This window comes from Aythya marila, assembly GCF_965140915.1.
Source record: "Aythya marila genome assembly, chromosome: 26".
NCBI lineage: Eukaryota > Metazoa > Chordata > Aves > Anseriformes > Anatidae > Aythya > Aythya marila.
In genome coordinates, this window is record NC_139067.1 from 3,634,099 (window position 1) to 3,659,711 (window position 25,613).

General features: G+C 44.0%; 1 protein-coding gene across 1 annotated transcript in view; it reads right to left on the minus strand.

Moving 5' to 3' along the window:
- Window positions 1-6,580: 6,580 nt before the first annotated feature.
- Window positions 6,581-25,613, minus strand: part of LRRTM4 (leucine rich repeat transmembrane neuronal 4) — a gene marked incomplete at its 5' end in the record, with an annotated part of 205,510 nt that continues 186,477 nt past the window's right edge. Inside the window, 2 exons of the mRNA XM_082779587.1 lie at window positions 6,581-7,042; window positions 7,220-7,817. Of these exons, the coding sequence (XP_082635713.1) occupies window positions 7,596-7,817 (222 nt within the window). The 3' untranslated portion in view covers window positions 6,581-7,042; window positions 7,220-7,595. The remainder of the gene's footprint in view (window positions 7,043-7,219; window positions 7,818-25,613) is intronic.

Below are 25,613 nucleotides of genomic sequence, written 5' to 3' on the forward strand. Positions count from 1 at the left end.
TGATCTACTGGACCGGGCTGAGTTTCAAGCACTACTTCAAAACTTATTTGCATGGATAAATACAAACTGCTACCTGTTTGCATCACAACAGGTATAATTCCAGTTCTTTAAAGAAAAATAATTCCTTATTTTGGCATATTTTAAGCATTATGTGCTCCAGGTACTTACTTGTAAGTGTGTGGAAGTAGACTCATTGCAGGGATCTGCTCTTTCAAAGCCCCACAAGGCAACTGCACCAGACTACAGAAGCCCAAACCTCTGCACAGAGCCAAGAGCTTGTGACCACCTCCATGTGAAGCAATTCAACCATCAGAGCTAAGCTGCCCCTCTTCCCCAGTTATGCCTTGTCTGCCAGCTGCTGTAAATGTGTTTTTTAATTAATGTGAAAACTCTTTGCTAGGCAACAGACAAGCTGCAGGCTTTGTTTCTTTTAAATTCACTAATAATCCATTATTTTTACAGAATTGTTCCTTTCTTAGGTGCTCTAGAAAGTACAGGACAGGCTTAAATACAGGCGATGGTTTTCAGAAGTCTTAACACCTCTTTTATTTTAATCTTTATGGTGGAGTTTTTTATTTTATTTTTATTTTTTAATCTAAGTGTTTTCAAGTCTTCTGAGTCATTTAATGCTTTACTGGGAGAGCAGAGGGGGAGACAAAGAAGTCATCGTGGCTGCTAGGACCTTGTAGCAAAATAAGAATCTCAGTTCCTATTACGATTCCTATTATTTCTTTTCTGGGTGAAGGAAAACAGAAAACTGTAGATCTCTAAGGTCTCAAACTCCAGCCAAAAAAAAAGTCTCATTGCAACAAAGTCTGTAGGAAGCCAGTCCTTATGGAAACAGAGACTTACAACAAAAGGATGGCAAGATGAGAAAGGTGTCCTGCATGTGGAAGTGGAGAATGTGAGAGATTCAACCAGCCCAGAAAAAAGATTACAGGGAGGCAGGACTGGTCACTGCTGTAAGCAGACCACTACTTAAGCTAATTGTTGATGAAGGTGCTCACCCTGAGTTTCCTGCCTAGCATCTCCAGCTGATTCCACTTGCTGTTGGTTTTCAAACCTCTGACAACAGATTTGCAACAGTGATGCACAGAACAGGGACAGATTTGTTTGTTCTTGAAGTACGCCAACACTGAGCAGGTCTAGAAGATAATCTGAGCCATGCTTTGAGCCCCTTGTTAGTTGGGCTACTGAGACAGTGAACTGCGTATTATTCCCAAAGCACTTGCAGATAAACTGTAAAGTAATTAATATCAGAATTATTGATGCACAGCAAATATTTTGCGAAGAATTTATCTGAAACTCTGTCACCACTTTACACTTTGCTGCATTGATTTATAAATCATTGAACAAACAGTGGCATGTCCAATAAATATTTTATGAATGTTTGCCAACAATTTATCTTACATAATATGATATAAATACACTGCAAATACGGAGCATGCTATTTATAAATTACAACCTGCATATCATTAGCTACGGTTTAGAGAACCCGTTCATTCTTTTGCCTAATAAAAGGAACTTAAAAATGAATTTAGTCCCACAGCTGGGGTGCTGCAATGTGAAACACAAATCTCTCATGTGTAGGCTCCTTTACGTAAGTTTAAGAGGAAAAAAGCTCCCTGACATTGCTCAAAGTGTTTCGGGGATGGCACTGTTTTCTTTTTAACACAATAGTAGCTACTGAAATTCCTATTTCCAATGTTTCTTATAGCCCATACTCTGTTCATGTGCTCTTTTGTACATCTGCACCCATCTGCTTTTCCTGGAGTGATCCCCAGAGAAAAAGTTCTTTGGGCAAGGACTTTTTCTTCTGTTTTTTAGAGTAGCCAGGATTACAGACCCTGCATCCAGCACTGGGGTCACATGCGGGGTAAACACAACTATTAACTCAAACAGGTCACTGAAACCCCAGGAAATTCTCAAGTAAGGTGCCAGGCAGCCAGAAAAGGAAAGCTGTGAGCAACCAGATGTAACTTGGAAGTTACCTGTGTTCACCAGGAGGCTGACCCAGATGACCTCCAGAGGACCTTTCCATCCCATATTTTCCTACTGTTCTGTGATTTAATTTGCCCAGTCCTCTTGCTTTCAATAAATAAAATGTCCATATGCAGTCAAGTCCTATTTTTCCCTGAAAATTCAGCCTGAATAAACAAGCAAGTCACAAGATGGTGACATAAAATCTATTTTGTTCTAAACTATTGGGGTATGCTTTTTTTTTTTTTCTTCCCCAGCAAAACTCTACCGCTGCTGCTTATGATAGCTGCCTTCTGTTTCAACTCTAAATCCCAAGAGGACTTTGGAAGAAAATGCTTTCTTTTTCCTGCTTCATCAGCCTATCAAGATACTCTAGTTCCTGCTGTTCTGAGAACACACTTTTAGCAAATAAGAGTGCTTCAGATCACTGGGGAGTCCGAAGTGCTGATTGAAAGTCACGAGCAACCATAGTTTTTACGTTATCACATTGATTTTGCTTGCCTTTTAAATACGCAAAATATCACTGGGGGGTATTGCTGGCAGGGAAGGGGGGGAGACATGAAGGGATTTTGAGGCTTTATTATTTATTTCTGTTTCAGTTGCACCAGAAGTTGTCACTGAGAACATGGCTGCACTAGTGCAAAATGCTGGGCATGAGAGGCAGGCTCTGTACCAAAAAGCCTGCGATTGAAATGAGACACACTAACATCTAGGAAGAGGGGGGGAAAAAAAAGGAAATTGGTATTCTCAAGGTCATGTGGCAAAGCAGTAGCAGAGTCAGCATCGCCTGACCCCACATGGTTAAGGCAGTAAAGGCAGCAGCCCCCCTGGAGCTCCTGCAGCCGCTGATGCAATGAGCTGTCTTAAAAGCCATTGCTTCACCAAGGGCAAGGCCAATTGTTCTCTCCATAGTGTCCACAGGAATGCAACAGGAATAAGATCTACTACCTGGCCAGCTGGCAGCTGATCATCTGCATCTTGCCTCTGTGAGAGGCAGTAACTCCTCACTTACTCAAGGCTGCCTTGCAGATGCACAATGGTTCAGCTACTACTGAGTTTGGAATGACTCTCTTCCTTTTCTGCCCAATTTTGGATACTTCCTAGGAAAAAAAAAAAGCAGAAATTAGAGAAGCAAGAACGCATTTAACAGCTTATTTGTACCTACTTCAGAAAGCTCTTGTCTTACCTGTAGATCAACCATGCAACAAAAATAAGAAATAAACATGTACGTAGCTTGCTGGATTTTTAAAGTTGCCTAAATAATTGGCTAGGGCGATGTATCTTCAAGTCACTGAAGCTCATCGTGTCTTTGAAGCGAGCAGATCATGTTCACACCCATCTCTGCAGTTCATTGAAGACCTCCAAAGCGCTGAGTTAGCACTGGGGGCTGCTTGGGGCTGATGTTGTGGGAGAGAAACTTGGGATCTGCCTCCCTCAAATGTAGTTTTATTTTTGCCTCACTAGAATGTGTCTTAGCACAGTAATGACAAAGGTGTAATGTATCCCCTGACTCCAGTAATGACTGACATAATTCTCTTCTGTAGACTAATTGACTCTAACCTGCCTACATATTATTAAAATGCCAGCCACCAGGGCATCAAAGCAAACAATGGGCATTAAGCACCAGTGAAATAACTGCACTAGAAGCAAATGAGGGAACATTTGCTTCTGCAACTCCACCAGTGACCCCAGACCTTGGTGGCAGAAGCGCTGTGTTCGTGGCTTTCCTTGTTTTGCATTTGTCCTCTCTGTATTTCTATTTTAACTTTTCTACCTGTACGGAATTAGGGTGGCTGGAGGTTTAAAGAAATGGTTGGGTTATTCTTATTCGTTAATTACACTTGCTACAGTAATCAAATCTCATCTTTCCAGTGATGAGCAGAACCCTATGGTGATCAGGAAGAACATTTGCAGCTCTCGTAGGGCACTGGGGAACACCTGGAAACCTGCAGTTTCTGGGGAGCAAGATTAAAACCTCTCCTCTAACAAGCCCAAACTCCACAAAGTCTTCATTGCTATTACTGCTATGTGGAAGGCATTCCAATGCTTGTGTGTGGGCAATAATATCAGACAGGTCATTTCTTTTTCTAAATTAAAGGCAAGATTCCAGCTTGACCGACCTATGGCCTTATCAACCCCCTTCTCCTCTGTACAGGTTTAAAAAAGTGCATTTAAAGGAACCCAATTGCTGGAACCTCCTAAAAATTATTTCCCTTCACTCTAATACTTTAGAAACTCAAACCATCATGATGCTTAAAAATATCCATAAAAGCAGTAGATTTTCCACGTGCAAGTTCCTTCAGGGACTTTTTCCAATGGGGAGTCACAACAAAATTGTGTGTATCAATCTTCAGAACATTTCCAATTCATTATGGGAAACAGCAGCTTATTCAAAAAGATTTCTAAATCTCAGGGCAAATATTGGCGGCCTTGGAAATTGTTCCAAACAGCAGATTGCCTTTATAGGCTCTTCTTCCTTGGTTGCAGCTCCTACCCACAGCATTACCAGCACGGTGTAATTTCAGTGCCCTGCTGACATTTGCAAGGCAATTATTAGCAGGAGAGACAGGTAGCAGTCATTTTTTTCCCAAAGCCTTCCAGAACCTGTTATTTGGTCGCATCAGTTGTTGTCTTTTGCAAAGCACAAAGTTCAACAGCTTTGGTCTGAAGGTCAGGCTGATTTTTTTTCTAGCTTGCCTGGATATTGCACAGCCGTGAGCTCTCGCAGCAAGCCTGCAGCTTTCTTTGGGAGCTCTGCGACTCTCAGTACTCAGACACAGAGCAACGACCATAAAGATGCCATCATAAGCAAACATTCGGTAACGAGATCTCTTCAGTAAGACTATCTGGTGCTTGCTAGGAGAGGAATCATTAGGGATACTGCAAAAGATTATTATTTCTTGGGCCTTACCTGGGTGTCTGGTGAGCTGCTCCATCCTCCCTTTCAGAGCGCAGCCACTTCTCTCCAGCAGCTGGATGAAGAGGATTGGAAAGGCCTTCCCTAAGAAGAGTGCAGGCATATTTTTAAGCTGAAGGTGTAATATAATCATGATTCCAGGAACTGACACTTGAAAAACAAAAAACAATATGAAACTCGTAACAAAAGGCTAGAGCTGAACATGTTACAATTCTGGCTTTTTTCAAACCTAGGTTTTATCAAATTTCTTTGGTTGTAATTGCAGCCGTGGTAGACTCAATTTCTGTTACATCTTGAGTCCCAGTTAGGTTTGTATAGAGCCCTTTTAGTTTGATCACTACAACCACCTAATTAACACTAGTTCAGGTGGCTCGGTACATGCTGCCATGACATTGTGCTTCGATCCAAAGCAACCCACCGCATGAATATTCAGCTCTTCGTGACCTTTAGCACTTAGGTAAAGCATAGCTTTATGCCTCCAACACATTCCTAGAACACGACCTCCTTAATCGTCAAGAATACCAAAGAAAGTTGTAGGTCTCTTGCCCAAATTGGCATCAGTTTTTAAACAGCAGAAAACATTTACAGGCAGAAAAGCAGTAATTCAGCCAGGAGCCTGTGCTCGCAGTGATGAACCTTGTAACAAAACCACGACGGTTCTCATCTCCTAGGAGCATGGGAATGCCACTAGGCTTTTGACGCTCACTGAAATGTATTCTACTGCTGATCCAGAGCCCACAGGAATCAATGGGAGAGAGAGCAGGCGCTTCCATTTTCAGCTTAATAGGCTGTGGGTCAATGTTTTAAACTCAATTTGAAGAAGCCTAGTGTTTCAAGCGTCTTTTGCCCTGTCTGTAGCAGTGCTAAAGCTGACAGATATCACAATGGCTAATGCAGCTGGTTGTAAACTCATCACCCAGCCTTTCACTCCATTTTCTTTTCATTTCCTGTCTAACACTTAATTCTAAATACATTACCTTTGATGCAGCCAGTTGACTTTGCACGTCCATGTTTCCCTGCAAGCTGCCTAGCATACAGAATGCATACATCCATACATATTCTTCCTTTCCTTTTGGAGAAAAATACGTAAGTTTTTCAGGTGAGAAATGTAGAAGACAATATCAAGTTGTGAACGTGATACAAGGAGCAGCACTTCCAGAAATTCATGCATCAAACCCTTACCTTGTAGCCAAGCATACACACCCAATACAAGGACCTAAAACAATCAAGGAATTCTAACACCCATCGTTGTATTATTCACCCTCCACTTAAAAGCATTATCTTCTAATTTAGCTTTATCACAGGGTTTATATCTGAAAAACCTGCCTTAGAAGAAAAAATGTTTAGTAAAACCAGAAGGCTTGTCCCTCTCCCTTTTCCCCTCCCGCAGGATCATACACATGTTTTTATAAAATCACCTCGAAACCTTTTCTTAGACAGGCCCAAGACACTGAGCTTCTTTGGAGTCAACTTTTCCAAACTTCAAACAATTCCTTTAGCTGTAAGAAGAGGTGAAACAGGACCGAGTCTTGTTCCCTTCGGCCACTGAGTCACCGTGTCACACAACCAGAGAAATCATTCAAACAGTAGCTTGGCTGTGGTGTCCCAACCACAAAATAATATGTTTATTTTTTTTTCCACCACTTTTTGTTGTTGTTGTTGATGTCATTTTATTGATAAAAACTACACAAAAACTAACTGATCATAATAATTAATTAAAAAAACAAAAAACAATGTTACACATTCTCCTGTGTTTTAGAAATTGTGTCAGCCAGTGAGTTTCACCAAAACACTCTTGCTTTTAAAGATTTTCCTTCTGATCCACTTCAAGCACATCACTTCCATTTTGGTTCCCAAATGTCCATTAATTTTTGCTTACGGCACCGCTGGACTGTAAATATGAGAGTCGATACACCATTTGCATGTTTTTCCCTTTTTTTAGAGCCCGAAAAGTAATTATAGTGTCAACAATGAAGCACAATGAAGATAGTAAAAATCAAAAGCACCCTCCATAGTGTACAGCCTGTCTCTTAAATGTACATGCACCCAAGTTTCTTTGTTTCTGCTGCATCAATTGCCAATGTCCTTTTGGTTCAACATAAGCTTTAATGCCCATGTCTGGTTTGAAATATTAGCGCTCGACCACTAAAAAAAAAAAAAAAAAAAAAAAGAAAAGAAAAAAAGAAAATATATATCTTTCATTTGTTTAAAAAGAACAAAAATATTAAACAAATCTTTGAAGAGTAATAAACACTTAATAAGGAATCATGGCTGACCCATCCCTCCCAGCCCCTTTCCCACCCCAACCCCTTTATTTTTTACCTGTGGTTCTCCTTCCCTGGAACCGTGCAATGTAGAAAAATCAAATATACAAACAAAACTCTTAATCCATCCCTTTATGTAGCTAGAGTGAAATCTATTTTTTTTTTTAATAAGAACTCAACAATCTCTCTTTAATATTTACATTGAGGAATTTGTTTGAAAGTTTAAAGCAAAGAAAATCCTGAAGTTCTCAGTGTGTACTGCACGACAGCATTTCCACAGTCTGCGGAGTTCGCTTTATCCCCTTCCCTTTGTCTGTGTTGGAACATTTGTAACTGGAATGGTAGATTTTAGCTTCTTGCCCTGGTCTCTTCTGAGATGAAAGGTCCCTCAAAAGAACTCCCCACTCCGCCCCCTGAAGAAGTCGCCTCCGTCATTAGTTTGGTATTCTCTCAATGTAAATGGCTGGAGCAGCCGAACGCGCGATCGTGGCTATGAAGCTGTGGTCTCGACTGAGTTCCAGGTTGGTCGTCTCAGCCTGCTCCCGGGACATGGTGTCGTACCCCTTATTTACATGGAGAGGCTTGTGGGCTTGGCAGTATCCGATCACCGGTTGGTCGTAACTGTAATAGGGTAAAGTCTTCATGTGGTGAGGAACCTGCACGAGAGAAGAGACCGAGAAAGAGAAATGTGTCAGCAATGCGTTCAGCCATGCATTTCTTCAGCTCTTATCACAGCACAGCCTCAAACACCCTCGCAGGAAGACAAACCTTTGATGCTTCTAGGTTGTATGGAGCACCTGCAGTTCTCTCTTCAACAGGACTACTTAAATTTGGCTTAGTTGGTGGGTCCCCGCTTGTACAAAGATGTTACATCTGTTGAAAGCCTATGCAACGCACCATCTGGCTAGGAAGGGTAAACTGGAAGCTGCTGGTAAGACAAACCTTTAAAAAACTGGCCCTTCTTCCAGTGCCTTGAAAGGGGCTGAGCATTTCTGCAACAGCCAGCCCGGTGTGAGTGCGTCAAAGGACTTGAAATGCTGACTGCCAGCACATGTAGCTAAAGGATGTCAGGAAAAGGTTCTTCATGAGGAGAGTGGGGCACTGGGACAGCAGTGGGTCCCATCCATCTCGGGGTATTCTATCATTCCAGCTTTCAGCATGGCTGGACCACACGTTTTTTCCTCCTGCAACAAATCTGCTTGCCCAAGGTCATGATTTCGTGGGTCCCTTATCTTGCCAACCTCGCCAAGAGCCTCAAAGAGCCTTTACGGATGCTTGCTGGAGCTAAGCAGATCCAAACCTTGTAAAAATGTACTGGAAAAGTCTACAAGAACTATCCTGATTTATTTATTTTTAATGTAAATATAAAAATTCCAAATTTCTCCCCCTTTCCTATTTTTCATAAATGTCCTATGTTTGCAAATGTTAATCCTACAAGTAAGTATGATTTATGGCACATCAGACACAAATCTTTGCAGATAATTTTATCATCTGCAAGAGATGAGCTGATCGAGTAGAAGGAAATGTGTTCTTAGGAAAAAAAATCACACACTGCAGGAGATACAGGCAAGAGTTTATTCTAACACAGCTAGAAAACCTGAGCTCATTATAGCAGGAGGTTGCCTACATATAATTCAATCTTGTAACAAATGCCTCTTTATTTTCCACGCTGAACTTTAAGTGGAGACTACAGCACTAATTTATCACAAATTTTCATTGCAAGGTGCACATCATTCTAACGGGTACAAAAAAAGCAAAAGGCATTAAGAACAATTATGAGTTCTGCAGGGCAAGAGCTCCTCTTGCATTTGGATCTGATAAGCAGCAAGAATCCTCCCCCCATTTCTCTGCAGAACGCTGGAGAGCTTCCAAAACTCTTCCACTAGCTGGAGCTTGGCTGAAAACGTCATTTTCCGTGACAGTTGAATGGCAAGCATGCAGAAGACAAGCTGCTCGGCAGAATTTGATGGGACAACTGTATTCACTTGTGGATCAAATTCAGCCCTAGTGCAAGAAACTCTTACCTCCCTTCGGATACAGTAATATCTGTGCCAATTTGTATCAGGGCTGGAATTTGTCCTCAGCCTTTAAGGCAGCTCTTTATGGTTCTATAAAAGCCAAAGACTGTTTGTGTTCTGGAGAGTTGAGAGATTGAGGTCTTGGCTTTACAGCAATAATACACAGTACATTAACCACCTGAGTCCTGCGTGCAGCGCTGCTTGCTTGTTTTCTCCCCTTCTCCACACAGGAGGCAGAGGGATCAGGATCTCAACAGCATCCCTGAACAGTGGATTAAGTCGTTTCCTTTCCAGCTGGGTTGGTTCAAGAGAACCTCTCAGTTGTTTTCACTTAAAAAGTCAGCTTTGTGTATGTCTGAGGTCACATTAATAGAGGTTGGTGTGCCTCATATATGTAGGAAAGCTGGATAGTCTTATTATTAGTGTAAAAAAAATAATAATTAGGTGTATCAGGCTATTCTCGAGCTTAAAGAGTTGCAGGTTTATCTGGAGAAAGTGTTTCAAGATGAAGGAAGCCCAGCTATGGATGTGCACCTCCCTGTTCTCAGGCATGGCCCTTCTACTGCCCTTTTTCTCCTTCTTTTGGGTCCTAGATCTCATCAAGGGAATTTAAGAGAATCATGTCAAAATCCTACCAGAAGCATTATCCTTGAGCTATCTTCAGTGAAGACTACATGAAGAAAGTTTTTGGGATGCCTCTCAAATCGACGTGGCAAGCCCAGAAACCCTCCTGCTCCAAGGGAAAGCCCCAGAGGGCTGAGGCCCCAGAACCCAGCCTGCTTTCCTTCCCTGACAGTGCTTCCACAAAGACACGATTGTCATGATCAGTTCTCATTTACAATGAAACAGCAGAGCATGAATACTGAGCTCACAAAAGCTTTTTCAGGACACGGCTGCAACTACACAAACTATTGCAGAGGTGGGCAGATGCACCGCTGCTCATTCGGATGTAAGTAAAAAGGATGCAGAAACACCAAGGACATCGTTTGCAAGGCCGTTCTGCTTTTCATTCAATATATAATTATATATTTCAAAAGCATCTAAGTTGCTGAAAATTAATTTTATTTTTTCTCCAGGATCTAAAGTAACTTTTATTTTGCTTCATTATTGCTACAGAACTAGTGCCTGAAATGCTAAGAGATACGACCTTCGACAAGTCATTCTATGAGCTGGAAAATGAGAAGATGATGTCCTGCCCCTGCTCGCCCTCAGACATCGGAGGTCTTTGAGGCAAGGGTGTTTGTGCAGGGACTGAAGCAAGCCTGATCTAACCTAAGCTGGGGCCTTTTCGCTGCCACGGCCTCCGAGAGAGAAAATAAAAAGCAGATGACCAGAATGAAGAACACCAAACAGGTTACCAAATACCTCCCCCAAAGTAAACGCAGACCCTGGGATTCTGCCATCACTATCTTACGGCCTCTCCCCTGGAAGACACAGTTTTCATTGGGGAGAAAAGGGAAGGAAGGGTGAGAATTTACCTGCCAGCAAACCAAAGGCAGAGGCAGGAACAGACCTGGGATGCTCTGGCACGGTGTCGTTTGCTGTCTCCTCCATGCCACTCACCACAGCCATTTGTGCTACAAAACTCTTTAAATTTGTTTTTTTTTTTTTTTTTTTTTTGGTGATCTTTAGGTTCCCTTCCAACCCAAACCATTCAATGATTACCAAGGGGATGCACTCCAAAGCCACGACGTACACGTGCTGGACACAGCGGTGCCGTACGAGGGCTAAAAGCAAGCAGGATGCCATCCTCTGCTCGAACGCCTTGCCATAAGGGAGCGCACGGCCTCTCCAGCGCTGCACACAGTTGATTAAGTCGATGAATGAATGAATCTCTTCTCCAAAGAAAGCACTGACTCTATTAAACAACAAGCTTTATAAGCACTTCAAGTGTTCAGCAAGGGTTTTCGGCTAATGGGCTGGATTAGTTAGCTTGCATTAACTTCTGAAGCCTGCACCTCTGCAGATCTTCACTGGAAATGTAATAAACATTGCATCTCAGGAGCCACGCACTTGAAACAAATGCTCTATTACAAGTAAAATTTGCATAAACCCCCAGCTACAGGAGCAAGATAAAAGATTTAGTGGTGGAAATTCAGGAATGTAAATCTTCCCTTTCGAAGCTGAATTGACATTGGAGAGGTTAACGGCTCAAGAGCGTTGCTGCCAAATAACAACTCCCTTCAAAACAAGCCGGACTAACTCCAGTTTACCTGAGATTCAGTGAAATCCCACATCTGCATTCAAGATACTTCTCGACATTCCCTGTCCAATTTTCCCTTGACATTCAACAATGATGTTTCGTTAAACACCAAGTCATTTCAACATGTAAATGCATGTATCCGCGTTTCAGTTCAGGCATTTTTTATTTTTAAACGCCACACTGATTTTTATCAGCAGCTTTAGTTACTTGCATCAGAAACACTGGGATGTAACTAACTTACTCTTCAAAATTCTGATGTTTAATACACAAGAAAGTTCACTTTAAAAATATTAGTGATAAGAGTTCGGTTTCAAGTTCTGCTTCACATGGATGCAGCCATTAGTACCTAGATTTTTAAAGAAAACAGCAATAAAAATCCTTATTCTGGAACTTTAAAAAGTACATGAGCAAAGATGAAACCATAGCTAAATATCCACTGAACTTGAGGAGCTTTAATGAATATTGGCTTGGGTCCTAAATGAATACCAAGTGACCTTGCTTCTGCAATATTTTTCTCTTCCTACCACCTTTGATAGCATGCTGAATGCCCTCGTACACCCTTAATTGCTTGCACTGCCTCGCACCAGGAGACTTGAGCCAACCTGAAATTCATCCCTGCTATGAACTTGAAGCTACGACACCTTACATCAAGTAACACCAAGAGAGTTTAACACAACACCAAGTTCTTCTTGCTGACTGCAACTCCTGCTTAAGTATTTTCTTTGCTCACAGCACCAGACTTACTGCAGGGAAGACTAGTTGGGGATCAGACAGAGATTAACGCTCTGTCTCGCACAGAATCACTTGCAGTTCTGCAAGATCTGATCACTAGCAGTCCCAGGTTGAAATAATTTCCTGGTAAACTGTTAAATCAAATTTGGGAAACACGGCTTTTCAGAACAGATCTATTTCATGTTGGAAATATTACGAGTCTTTCCTTTCAGCTTGGTTTTGAAGAAAGATCTCCAACCATTCGTTATCCTGCAGAGAAGGAAAAAGGAAGGAAAATCTTTCTTGAGAAACAAGAATGGCCATGGATGTCTGAATGCTCGTGCTCCCAGTGAGAAAGAACACTCCATTTTAAAAACTAAGCACAAGCTGTTTTTGTCCTAATGGAAAATGGAACAGGACAACCACCACTGCCTTGCATTGGACACATTTCTAAAAAAACAAACAAACAAACAAAAAAAAACCAAAAAACAAAAAACGAAGCATGAGTATTTTCTGGCAGTTAAACATTATCCGGTTTCAGATTTGCTGGTATTCTATAATCCAGGTAAACTGAATTATGTATAAATATTTGCCCAGTTAGTGATTACATGATTAAATTACACACAAATTCCAAAGTTGTCCATATGTAGTGGAAACTCGGCGTTACAAAATGTGGAAGCTATGCTTTCTCATTAGTGCTAATATTTAGTAACAGAACACCATGACTTCATTGCGGAATTAACACCATAGATGTTGATAAATCAAATTCAGAGTTCATTTAAAACCCTATCATAATTTAGAGTAAAAATAAGCAAGACATACTATCACAGCTTTACAATTAGCGAAGCATACTGCTTCACCTTCGAGATAGATTGATTAGGTACATTAGGCAGATATAGCTGGTATAAACAATTTCAGGGGATTTCATGCTGCTGAAAAATGACAGCTAACAACCCTGGAACATCCCTTTGGAGTCAGTTCAGAAAAACATTCCTCTTCAGGAAAACACACAGTCAGATACTTCCTGATAAACCCATTAAAATGGACAAAATACAGACTTTAAAGGGAGTTCTGAAATACCGATGGCTGTTTTATTCGGTTTCCAATTGGAATAAACACAAGAGTGGCTGGCTGTTGTTTTTGTAAATAAACCTTTTGTTCTGAAATTTGTGTTGCCTAAGGTAAATCTCATTTTGGCAAAAAAAATAAAAATCAAAATCGCATTTATTAAAAAAAAAAAAAACAGACCCCGATAGTCTGAGCACTCCGTTACGGGGTGGTGTGAGGTTTTTAGGAGAACTGCTTTTACTGAAGAAGGCTGTGCAACATCCAAGTGTTTCAGGAGAACTGTCAACTTGATTTTTATGTGAAGGTCTTCAATATCTGTAATTAGCCCAGGTTTTCTAAGAGTTACAGATCCCACTGGGAACCGCCTGAGGTTGGCATGCCTACATTAGGCACGAAGCATTAAGCAGGATTCCTTCAGTAGCCTGAATTGTAGGTGCAATTCCCTCAATCAATTCCCTGCAATTTCATGTTCAATTTCCTCCCCACTCCAGACAGAAGCCACTTGGGTGCCTCCTCCATCTATTTCCTCCCAAATCAGATTAACGGTCTGTGCAGCTCCCTCTGGGAGCCAGGCACAAGAAGGAAGCCTCAGGGTGTAGCCAGGGAGCCCAAGCCCTGGTGCTGAGCCCACTGCTGCCCTGAAATTGTTCCTGGCACAAGGGGATCCCCCACCAGGTCTGCATCTCCTGGTTTGCACCAAGAAGTTGAGAATGTGCAGCCACAGACGGGTGGTGTTGGGATGTGTAATGCCAGCTCCTGGTCTCCTGCATACACACACACGAATGTATGGTCTTAAGTGCTGGATGAAGAAGGTTTTTTTGTCCTAGACAGTGTTTCCTTAGCTTATTCCTACCATGATAGTCCTACAAACAGCTCTCCATGAGCATCCTGCAGCCCTTTAGCTCTCTGCACGATGCCTTGCTGCTGACAGAGGCACACGTCCACCAGCAAGCACATGGGGCAGAGGGAAGAGGATCAGTGATCCCCTGGGATCTCAGCGAGATCTCTGGAGCTGTGGCTAAGGCAGAGCCCTGCTACTCACTAAAAGGCAGCTGCTGGATATGTCGTGGCCCAAACCTGACCGTGCCTTCAGCAGACTGCAGTTTCCAAACGCCCATCAAAGCAAGCAGCGAGCATCCAGGATAGGGACTGCTCGGACCAGACCTGGGGATGAAATCAAGGTCTTCAGAGCCAAGCCTGAGCTCACATCAAGCGTTCAGGGGTTGGAACAGGGCAGGGGCATCTTCATCTAGCTATGGGTTAGGAACCTTTTCTGTATTTGAACTTAACCTGCAGAGAAAATCAGTGGAAGGTTGTGGATGGCAGGTCTCGGGTCGTGTCCTAGTAAAAATAAAATTGCTATCAGTGGGAATTTGGAGCCTAAATATTACAAATGACTGACAGGGGGGACATTACTCTCACTCAATTCTTGTATTTCTCGCTGGGAAACTGAGATCCCAAAATTGACATAAACTATCAGGAGAGAGATCCTACTAGGACAAATGTAGAGGAAGAGCAGGCAGGAGGCACAGGGCAGAAGAGAGTGCAGCCCGCAGGTACTTCTCATGGCCTCTTACATTTCCATTTATAGTTTATAACAAAGTAAACTCATCATTTACAGGCATAATAAATAACCACAGGAATTAAACAACAGTGTATTAAAAATGATTATAAGCATATTAACCTAATAAATTATATGTCATGGTAGTAAGAAAATTATGGATCTATGGGACCATATAATACCATAAAATTGATTCCATTAAAAAAAAAAAAAAGTTGATTAAAACACATCTATTAATTTTTCATATGGCATTAAAAATTTCATCAACTTTTAAAATGTCTGTAAGCTACACAGGGTTTACCATAAAGGCAGAATTTCATGATTTATTCCGTCCTTGCACAGTGTATTTCATGTCTTAAACCCCTACATAATATCACGCTGTCAGTTTTGTTGCTATCATGAACTAGATTTTAAGTTTCCCTTTCCTTCCCTACAGATAGCTCCCTAATCCTTCCAGCCCATCACCCAAGTGCCTTTCCCTTTAAAACCAAACCTCTCCACGGATTGCTTAACTAAGTGTGTTTCTCCAAAGATCAGGAGGAAAATCATGCACACCGCACTGCTCCCTCTACGGGCCGATTTCATCTTTCAATCAGTAAATGAAAAGGTTTCCCTGAAGAGAACTCCCAGAAAGGAGAAAGCCTTCTAAGCCTTGTTATTGTTCCTTGGGCAAAATATTTCTTCTAAATAGCTTTATCTGTATTTCATGGAGTATCTGCTCGTGACAAAAAGGCTCGCTGATGAAAAGCCTGAAGTGAGATTCCCAGTAACCTTCGATTTTCCGCCTTGGAGGGCCAATAAAATAAACAAACTATCCAGATATTCTAATTGGAAAGCCATTAATATTGCTTTCAGTGCTATTAGGATAATCTCCTACAGGATTCAACGGGATGGGGAGGTTGGGGTTACAAAAAAGCTTTCACATTACTTAAGGACAGAAGCTCAGCTTTGCAGCAGCCCCGCAGTGCCTTGCAGCAGTTCCCTACCTCGAGTCCCTCGGGGACATTTGGGTGCCGAAGCACACAGACATCCAGAGCTTGAGTTTCTTTTAAGGCACCTCAGTTTTCATTTAGATACTTTAAAAAGCCAGGTTCTCCAGAGGAATTCCTGCTCCCTAAGTATCGCATTAAGAGCTGCTAAGCGTAGATCATTTGTACTTAACCTCTGAGGACAAGGCAAAGGTCCATCGAGCCAAGTCTCCAAGGGATCAAGAAGAAAGAGCAGAGCACAGGTCAGCAGTGTGGTAATAATGTCCACAGAGCATTCTCCTGACCTCCAGCACTCCCAGCTTCACTTAGCTTTCTAAATTGCTGGCGTTTCAGGCCTGAAATACCACGGGGCTGGATCTTCCCACATATTTAAGAACCTGAGGCACCCTCCCAGGCCCAGGGATGGCTCCGCACCCTTCAGCAGATGGCTGGATTTGCAGCTGCATGCTTAAGGATCACAGCATCGTGATCGCAGCTCCTCGCACCACCTGCAAAAGGCATTAAGACAATCGGGTAATGCAGAGCAGTAAGGAGAGGACGTTCCTAACTGGGAGCTTTTCCAGTCCCAGTACTTGCTGTTCCCTCCTATTTGCACATGAGAATGAATTCGAGCCTTTGGTTCTCCTATGCCCCTGATTTTGCCCCAGTTATGCCAGATCCCACCATCCCATCCCAGACAGGAGGACTGACTCCACAGCGGCTGCCCTCGAAAGGCAAGGCTGACCTACGTGAGCTTTGAATCACCAAAATAAAACCTGAACCAGCTTCTGATACCTCGCTGGGGTCACAGGATATCCTGCAGCAACAAGGTGGATGGAGGGAGAAAAAAAAAGCCCAAGAGACATCACCTTGGTCCCAGCTCCTTCTGGCTGAGTCCTACGTGGAGCAGAGGAGAGGAGCCAGGAGAACGAAGCAGATGGAGATGGATGCTCTGAGTAGGAAAGGCTGCAAATTGTCCTGTCGTTTCCCTTTTCCAGCACGGCGTGCTGCTCTCAGCCAGCGAGGCCAAACACCGTGCCTGTTTACCTGATCCTGGGGAAGCTCCTCCCTGGCTTTCAGCACAGCAGGTGCCACAGCCACCTACGTCCATGCTAGAAATGCCAGGAAAAGGCAGCTGGGAGGTGAAGCAGAGCCTCTGCGAAAGGTCCAGCAGCCAGTTTGGGAAGCAGAGCACTCTGCTTCTGTCGAAAAAAGAATGACAGCAATAGAGGAAAAGGTAGAGTTGTTTTTCCATGCAGCAATCAGGAAGATGGCAACCTGCTCCACCCGTTACCCACAATAAATAAGTGCAGTATTTAACGTGAACATCTGATAACGTGGCTGCCACAGTGACAAATGAAGGCACTGGAGAATGATTGAAACAAGCCTCTGTCGCATATTAAAATACTGCCTTCTCATTAGATCTGCACAGAACTTACAGTGTGCAAAAGAGCTATCCAGAAATTGATGGCTTTTCCAAGAGTTTCAAATACTATTTAAAGAGTTTTAAATACTATTTAAAGTCGTACGTGAAAGCTGAACATGAAGACACCATAAACGTACTCCTGAAAGCACATTACTCAAATTGCACAGGATTTCCTTAAGGCATAAGCAGTTATAAACAATGCAACATGAGGGCTTGTGATTAAAAACTACTGGTGCTAGAAGAAAGGGGATACCGGGTCCCTTATCAGACTGATAAAAAGTAGGAAGCTTTTCCTCCCCCGTTATCTAGTTATGCTATACCCAAAAGGTTTTGGTTGGAGTCAGATGACAGTCTCAAGCCGTTTCTGGTTGAAAACAAATGCTTAATTAAAGCCATATCTACAACTGGCACTAATTCTGTTTAATGAGGTAATGTTAAATACAGAGGCAGCATCCACACCCTGCATCCCCAGCAAGCTGTAGGGTGGCAGAGCCCTTCTCCCCCATCAGCGTTTAAAACTCAATGCTCAACATTACGGCATTGTCCTAAGGTGAGCAGATCATTGGTTTCATTTATCAATCACCCTGAGATGGTTTGAAGGAGCAGGAAATGGGCACCGAGAGAAAAACAAATGGCAGAAAAAGGAAAAAAAGCTACAGGAGCTCATGTGCCTGTTGTTTCACCTGGTCTGGGCATCAAATGGTCTATGACAAACCATCAACGTCCAGAGCTGTAGACCAGAAAGGTCTTAAGAAACCAAAAGCAGAGGAGCGAGCAAAGCATCGTGACTGTGTCTGAGAGCAAATTCAAGGCGTTATTATTTCTCCTGAGAAGCCAGTGCGATACCCATTTCCTTCGGGATAAATTTGCTCCGGTGCGATAGATGAAACCGCTGGCACCACAGACCTTCTTGGACACGGGAGGGAGCTCCTATTAGGCTGAATGTCTCAGCAGGATTCTCTTCATGAGAAATTACAACGTTTTAATTGCCTCCACTGTCTCCTAGCAGAGGAATCAGTGTGCACAGTGGAACAAACACACTGGCAAGAACATTAATCCAGCAGCAGAAGGGACAGCTTCTCCTCCTGATGCATGTCACTTCCATTAGTGCTGATGGGAGCAGCGTGCCCACGCTGAGAGGCGACTGCAACCCCCCAGTTTCCAAAAGGTGCTGCTGGATGACTCATTTTGGGGTGAGCATTTATGTAACCTCATCTCCACTGAAAGGCTGAGGAACAGCCTCAGGATCTTGCAGCACCGTAAGGGAAGAAGAGTAGGGCAGAGCTGGAGGGAAATGTCTATTTTGGGTTCAGAGAGAGAAATTAATTTAGAGGTGAGGGTGAACCGTTGGCAGGATGCCGCTGAGCTGCGGGTGACACACTGCTTAGGACAGGGGCTGGAGGACTGGGGGCGGCAGCTCTGTGCTGGCAGAGCCAAGAAGCTGGAGTTGAACTTTCTGTGTTTGTGCCCTGACCCTGGGAGACAGCCCGGCTTTGCAGGGATGGGGAGAAAACACTCGGCTCTTTCCCCAGGTCCTCTGCCAAGCCTGTGGAGCACACGGGCTGTGATGGGAGAGTGAGGTCAAGTCCTTAGCAGGGTGCTGAAGGATGATGCTCTTCAGCCCCGCAGCTCCAAGAAAAACCCCTCTGCCTGAACCTCGGAGTCTGCCCTAGCTATAAATATACGACCAGGGGCTCCACCTGCAGAGTTCACCCCACGTACCAAACAGGATACCACAGAGGAATATTATGGCTGAAATTAAATTAAATATCAGAAAAAGCTTGAGAACACTTGGATATGAACTGCTACAGAAACTCACTGCATTACAAAGGCCTCTCTTGATCCTGGATAGGGCAAACACATTCTGCCCCTGCTGATCTATGAGCATGCGACTTGCAAAGGAGGGCTGCAACAGCAGCTCCGTTAGCTGCTCTCTGAAAAGACCCCTGAAATAGCAAACAGGAGAACCAGAAAAGGCAGGGTAAGGACTCGCACAGTAGACAGCATTAGAAAATTAATAACAAACTTGGGTTCATGCTTCAGTCATGTTCTATAGAATCTTTGTATATCAGAGATCAAGCAAGCAGAAAATTAATGCAAGACTGTCCAGCATTGCAGGCAAGGGCATTTCACAATGATAGCATTATTTTTTAATACTCTACAGGAAACAAATGACTTTTTCATTCCTCTGGGCAAGTTTTGTAATATGCAGGAAAATCATCAGTAAAGACATATTCAGAATCCCTGAGAAAACTGGAAGAAAGATGGGTTAGGAAATATTCTTGGCGTAGCAATCTTTGCTGCCACAAAACCAAGCGGATCAATTCAATTACTCCATGAGAGCAAAACCAACGGAAATAGTTATTGTGCAGCAGCGGCTTAGTGACACTTTTAAAGCAGAAAGGGAGGGCTGGATGACATTCAAAACAAAATGCATGCTAAATCCCAAAAACAGGCATTGTATAACAGAAGAGGGGAGTGCAGCAACTACAAACACGCTGAAATATTAAGAAATTGAGGTGTGGTGGTTGCCCTGATGAGAACTGGCACGGAAACCACATGGTCGAGATGGCTTAGCAGCAGATGAAGGGTTTTACGGTCCCTGCAGAGATGGCAGGCAGCAAGTTGTCTTAATTTTGTCCCATTTCTGAATACCAGCAGAGCTGCTCCAGATGCAAGTTGAGGCTGGAACAGCCTCGGGACTGCTCCGTGTCAAGATCACCGCTGTCCCCTTTCCACCAGCTGCCAGCTGGCAAGAGCTAAAGCTGTCATTACTGGCGAACAGATCGTGAGGTGGAAATCTGACCGGAAGCCTGAGCCTAGCTCTGAAAAACAAGAAACGTTCGGAGTCATTCAGACAAGCAGAAATAAAGCGCCTTGCCTGTGCAGCTGAGCACTGATGAGCGTAGCCAGGAGGGGGCTGCAGAGCTCGCCGGCTGGCAGCTGTGCTGCTCGAGCTGGCGTTTGGGGAAAAACCAAACAAAGCAGGCTCGGACCTATTCTGACGCAACCAACATTAATAAGCAAAAATAGTTGTTGCCTACTTAGACCCTTTCTGTGCTTGAGCTCAGCAGTAGTGATGGAGTGTAAATGAAAAGAGGCAGGTTCAAAGAACCCCGCTGGAAAATAAAATCTGCCCTGCGAGCTACATTTTGGAAACCGAAGGAGCTGCTGTTAGAAATATCTGCAGCTCACGTCAACAGGACACAGCATGCTCGAACAATCTCTCAAGCAGCCAAGCATGAGCCTAACAGTTTCCAGCGACTCCGGTGTTTTTTGAACTTGTTCTGTTTGGGAAAGGTAACTCCGGTGTGTCAGAAGGGATCAGCACAGAGGGAAGCAATTCAGCTCTGGCAGCGTGGAGCATTTCAGCAGCGTGTTGCTGGAGTGCTGGAACACGGGGCTGTGACCGCCGACAGCCTCCTGCCCGGGATCTTTTCTCGTTGCAGCCACCTAGAACAAATAGCCAACATACCTGGAAGATCAAGGCAATATCATGAGCTGATCCCTAACCACCCAAGAGAGAAACAGACTGCAAGAAGCAGGGTAAGGAGATGAATAAGCCTCTCATAATCCAAAAGCTGTTGTTTATTTGCAGTGCCTGGAGGCCTCGACCAAAACTGAAACTGCGCGGCAGCAACCAGTGCTCATGTGCTGAGTGAGAGCCCTTGCCCCGAAGAGCTTGTACTCCAGACAGGCGTGACAGATGAAGGGTGGGAGAGAGAAAACAGCAAACAAGCAAAAGATCTCAAAACTGATGCACAGATTGAGGGACAGATTTTTCCACGAGCTAAATAGATGAATACAGATCTTTTATCCCTAAATGACTCCCCGTATCATGTGGCCACTGTGCCTGTGTATATATTTGTAAGCGGTACAGCCCTGTACGAGCACAAGAGCTGGTGCTGAGTACTCACAGGGTCCACAACATCCACGTTTCAGAGGATTTTCAGCAAACTAGCTCCAGTCTGGTCCCATAAACACCTAGAGCAGATCTGGCTTAGCAAAGGGGACATTAACTGAAGCACAGTAAGTGAGGACGACCTCAAGATCCACATCAAGAGTGGGATCTGAATTAAAATACCAACATTAAACGCATCCTTTGCAAGCCAGGGATGGGATTCAGCTCTCTAGAGTCCCAAGACAGTGCAACATTACTCAAACCTCCCAGTTTAAAGGTGTTTTTGACTTTGACAACTGTAGGTTCAGGTGATGCTACAAACCTCCACACGAGGGGTTTGCCTACACCTACTTTAAGAGCCCTGTTTACTTTCTCATAATTAATCCAAGATAAACAAAGCCATCACAGAACTGAGCAGACAGATGCTGAAGCAGGTCAGTTTGGTCTTCCTTCCAAAGACAGAACACAGCACTCTCATCTCACCCCACAACAACACAGGAAAAGCACCAAAGAGCAGCTCTTTGGCAAAGCTCCTCTGAAGCAGAGTTGGAGACCCAGAAGTGGCTCTGTGCTGACAGCAACCTGCACAAACCTGAGTCTCTGCACATCTCTGACCACGCACTGCAGCTGCCATCGCCCTGCAGGTTGCACAGACCCCTCTGCTCCTTTCCAGCCTCTCCTCTCCAAATAAGAGAACAAAGGTGCCAGCGGGACTCCAGGCCACAGTCTGTGCGCTGCTGTGGCAAAGGGGCAGAAAGAGGAAGGCTGAAAGAAGCGATCCCACGGTAACTGCAGCATGAGACAGACAAAAGATCGTGGAAAAGACATTGGATTTCTATTGCACTGAGGCTTCTCTCCAGGGAGCACAGAGCACGCTCCTGAGAACACCGCATCGAGGGTCTTCACCGCCAGCAGTGAGCAGTGAGAGAACCTGGAGTAAACAGAAAGGGTCAGATCAAACACCTCCCGCCCACACAGAGGGGCCCTGGGAAGCAAAACAAATCAACTTATCTCCAAAACTGCTTTCCTTCTCACCAGGGACTGGACAGGCTTCCTGAAACACAGAGCATGCTGTTCAGAGATGACACAGCTTAAAGGCAATGCTCTTTTTTTTTTGTCTGTCCCCAAACAAGGATGGAGCAAATGAGGGACAGCTTTAGGTATACGAAGATGAATAGGGAATGGAAGGCAGAAGATTTATCTTGTTGATAAATCAGTTCTGTAAGAAGAGCAGAAAGCACTGGCCATTTCTCTGTATCTTTTAACATCATACATAAGGATGTTTTTCAATCGGTTACAATGGGCTCGTGAGATTACTGGGGATTTCAGGTGCTAAATGAATGGCGTACATTTGGCACCTGGAAATAATTCACACTTGCACAATACAAAAACCATTGCATCTGTATCTTCCGCAACGCCAAACGCGGATAATCATACGAGCAGACATGACTCACAGCAAGCGTACTCCAGTCCGTAAGTTTTCACACATCAATTCTTTGCAAAATTTTAGAAAGAAAAGAAACCTGTTTTCAGCCTGCCACATTTGTAAGTCAGATCATGGCAGCAACAGGAATAAACAACAGTTGTTTGCCCTTGTGCTGCACCTTTCATCCAAGGGCTCTGCAGTCATTATTCAGATAAGTCTTGTGTTGCTGCTTTGAGACAAGCAGATATCATTATCCTCGCTTTATAGATAAATAAACAGAGGTCAAAGAAATCCCCCAAGGCAATCTAGAGAGTTAAATACCTACATCAAAGGGTTTAGCAAAGACTGATATCACTATTCCTACCAAAAAGGCAAGGAAACAGAGAAAGACAAGTTGAAGCTGTGAGCCCAGCATCAGATAACTGGGCCTGGGTCTTCAGTCTCTAAGAAAACCTCACCTGAGAGCTGTCTGCCCATATCAGCTTCACCTAGAAACAAACAATCGTATAATGCACCTGAACACACCCCTGGGTTTGCTCACTGTGACCTTCAAACAAAGCGAGCGCTTGCTACAGAAATTAAATATTTACATGGAGTTTCCAGTCATCGTCTCCCTGCTGGCGCGGTTTGCCCAGTGCCTCGCTTCTGGGTGCGTGTCCCTCCAGGCCTTGTTCTGGACTCAAGGATCCTTGTGGGTCCCTTCTGACGTGGGATATTCTATGATTCTGCTCCGCTGCACCTTCCCCAGGGCCTTGACTGTGAAGGGATGGGTCAGGATGGGTCGGGACGGATCACGACAGTGCGAGTCGTGAGCTCCAGCCCCAGCTGGGCCCTCAGCCATTTTTGCCTGACCAGGCCTGACTGGAACCGTCCCTGCTGCTCACCCAGAATTTCTTCTAGAGGTGTCAGACCATTCCTGAATAATTCTTTTGGATATTCAGTACTTGTTCATTTGCCTAATTTCATCATTTTTCAGCTGGACTTTTGCTAGGGGTAATGCTCATTTAGTACTTAGGTGCACAGCTCTGCGGTGCGATACGGCCCTACTACTGTCCGCTGTAAAGACCATGCTGACAAAAGGCTTTTGGAGGAAGCATTAAAAGGGGCTTTAGAAGCCTCGGAATCTTAAACATTAAACCCAATGATTCAGATCAAGGGCTATCAAATCAATTAGAGATGGTCTGCAATTCAGGTCAGTGAAACTCATACTCTGCTTCTGTGGCAATATGCACAGTCTTTTACTGCGGTCAAATTCAGCTGGTTTTACCCTTTATGAAATCAATAGGACTCTCCCAGAGGACACAGCCCATGCCGTGGCGACTGCCCTTCTTCACCACAGCTCTGCCCAGGGCGTACAGCAGCTGCTCCAGCTCACTTTTGGTCCCACTACTTACCACAAGGGCCTCAAACAATGGCTAAAATGGAGTCCTCTGGGCGCCACCTCAGTTTAAATAATAAACAGAGGTGGTGAGACACTGGAACAGGTTGCCTTAAGAAGTTGTAGATGCCCCATCCCTGAAGGTGTTCAAGGCCAAGGTGGATGGGGCATTGGCCAACCTGACCTAGTGGGCGACATCCCTGCCCATGGCAGGGGGTTGGAGTTAGATGATCTTTAGGGTCCCTTCCAACCTGAGCCATTCTATGATGACAAGGCCCTTCTGTCCTCCCTGGGGGTTCTCTCACTCATATAAACAAAAACATGGGAAGGTTATTCAAGTGTCCATTAATTTCCTAGTAATTACGGTGCTCCTCCTCTTTACTCCAAACAATGCACATGAGCTTGTACCAAAACAGAAGCCATCAGAGCAGCTTCAGAGTTGAGCACCTACAGCCAGCCCCTTGCTACCTTGACATGGTGCTGAGAATGGGCCTCGGAGCCCTCGTTCCCTCGTTAGGAACAAGCCACCGAGTCGAGGCAAACGACGGTAGCACAGTTGCCAGCTGGACAATGGTTGACATGGTTACCCTTTTCCTTTTTGTGCTACAGGTATGTAGTAAGTTCAGCTTCAAAACCTCACTACAATGCGTAACACAATGCCATGCAGTCTCTTCCTATTACCATGGAAGAAAAGAATGTGCCATTGACAGACTTCGGTGCCCTTTTAAAGGAGAACAGCTCTGACATCAAAGCTCACAGCACTCCTCTGCAATAGTTATTCACTGTGTCTTTGTGGTCAGGAACTAAAACATTTTTATGAAGTTCTAAGGGAAAAAATTATCTCCTGAAAATGAGTCTCTTGTAGTAAGTGCTGCAAATAATGAACAGCTGCACTGTTTCCTTTGGAAGGTGAAACGAAGGAAATGCAGCCTTAATGTGCATTTAGGCAGGAACGGTCAGTCTCCAAGACATTTATTGGGCATAATGGAAACATTCAGTTGTCAAAGGGAACATTCAAAAAAATTGACAGAGTTAGGCAGGATGCATTATTTAAACACATATTTATCTATCAGAAGGAAAACAGCTGCAGATTAGGGGGGAGTGTGATCAACCATGGCTCAATTGTAGCTTCCACCATATGGTTTTTGTCTGACGGATTAGGGGACTACCTTAAATCCATTTTTCCCCCTGTTTGCAAGTGGGGCCTGTGTACTGCAATACAAAAGGAAAATAAAAAAGCGCATCTATCTTCACAAGATGTCCTTTCTTTGAGGGCTCTGCTGCTACTCCATGACAAAAATGACAGCTCCCTCAGCACACCCGATGCGGTGTGAATTTGTACGCTAACGCCGCGATGGCAGTTCTCGCACTCACCCTCTGCTGCAAGACTTGCATCCAGTCCCCTTACCCATCCTGTGATCCTTCAAGCTTCTTTCACCCATTCCTTCAGTCCAAAGCTGGTGGGTATTTCACTGCAAGGAGCCTGGTCTCCAGGTCAGTTCTACAGCCTTCTGTAGCAGCACACTCAACCTGCCCTGCTCCACATACATCAATGCTCCAACAGTTTTTCTACGTGCATCCCAAAATAGCCCGGGAAAAAAAAGCAATCACCCAAACCATGCTGCAGCCTAGATCCATTTCTTGAAACAAAATTACCAGGGAATCATTAAGGTTGGAAAAGACCTCCAAGACCATCTGGTCCAACTGTCCCCCTGCCACCAATATTGCTCACTAAGCCATGTCCCTAAGTACCACATCCAACTTTTCCTTAAACACCCCATGTTCGGTCCAT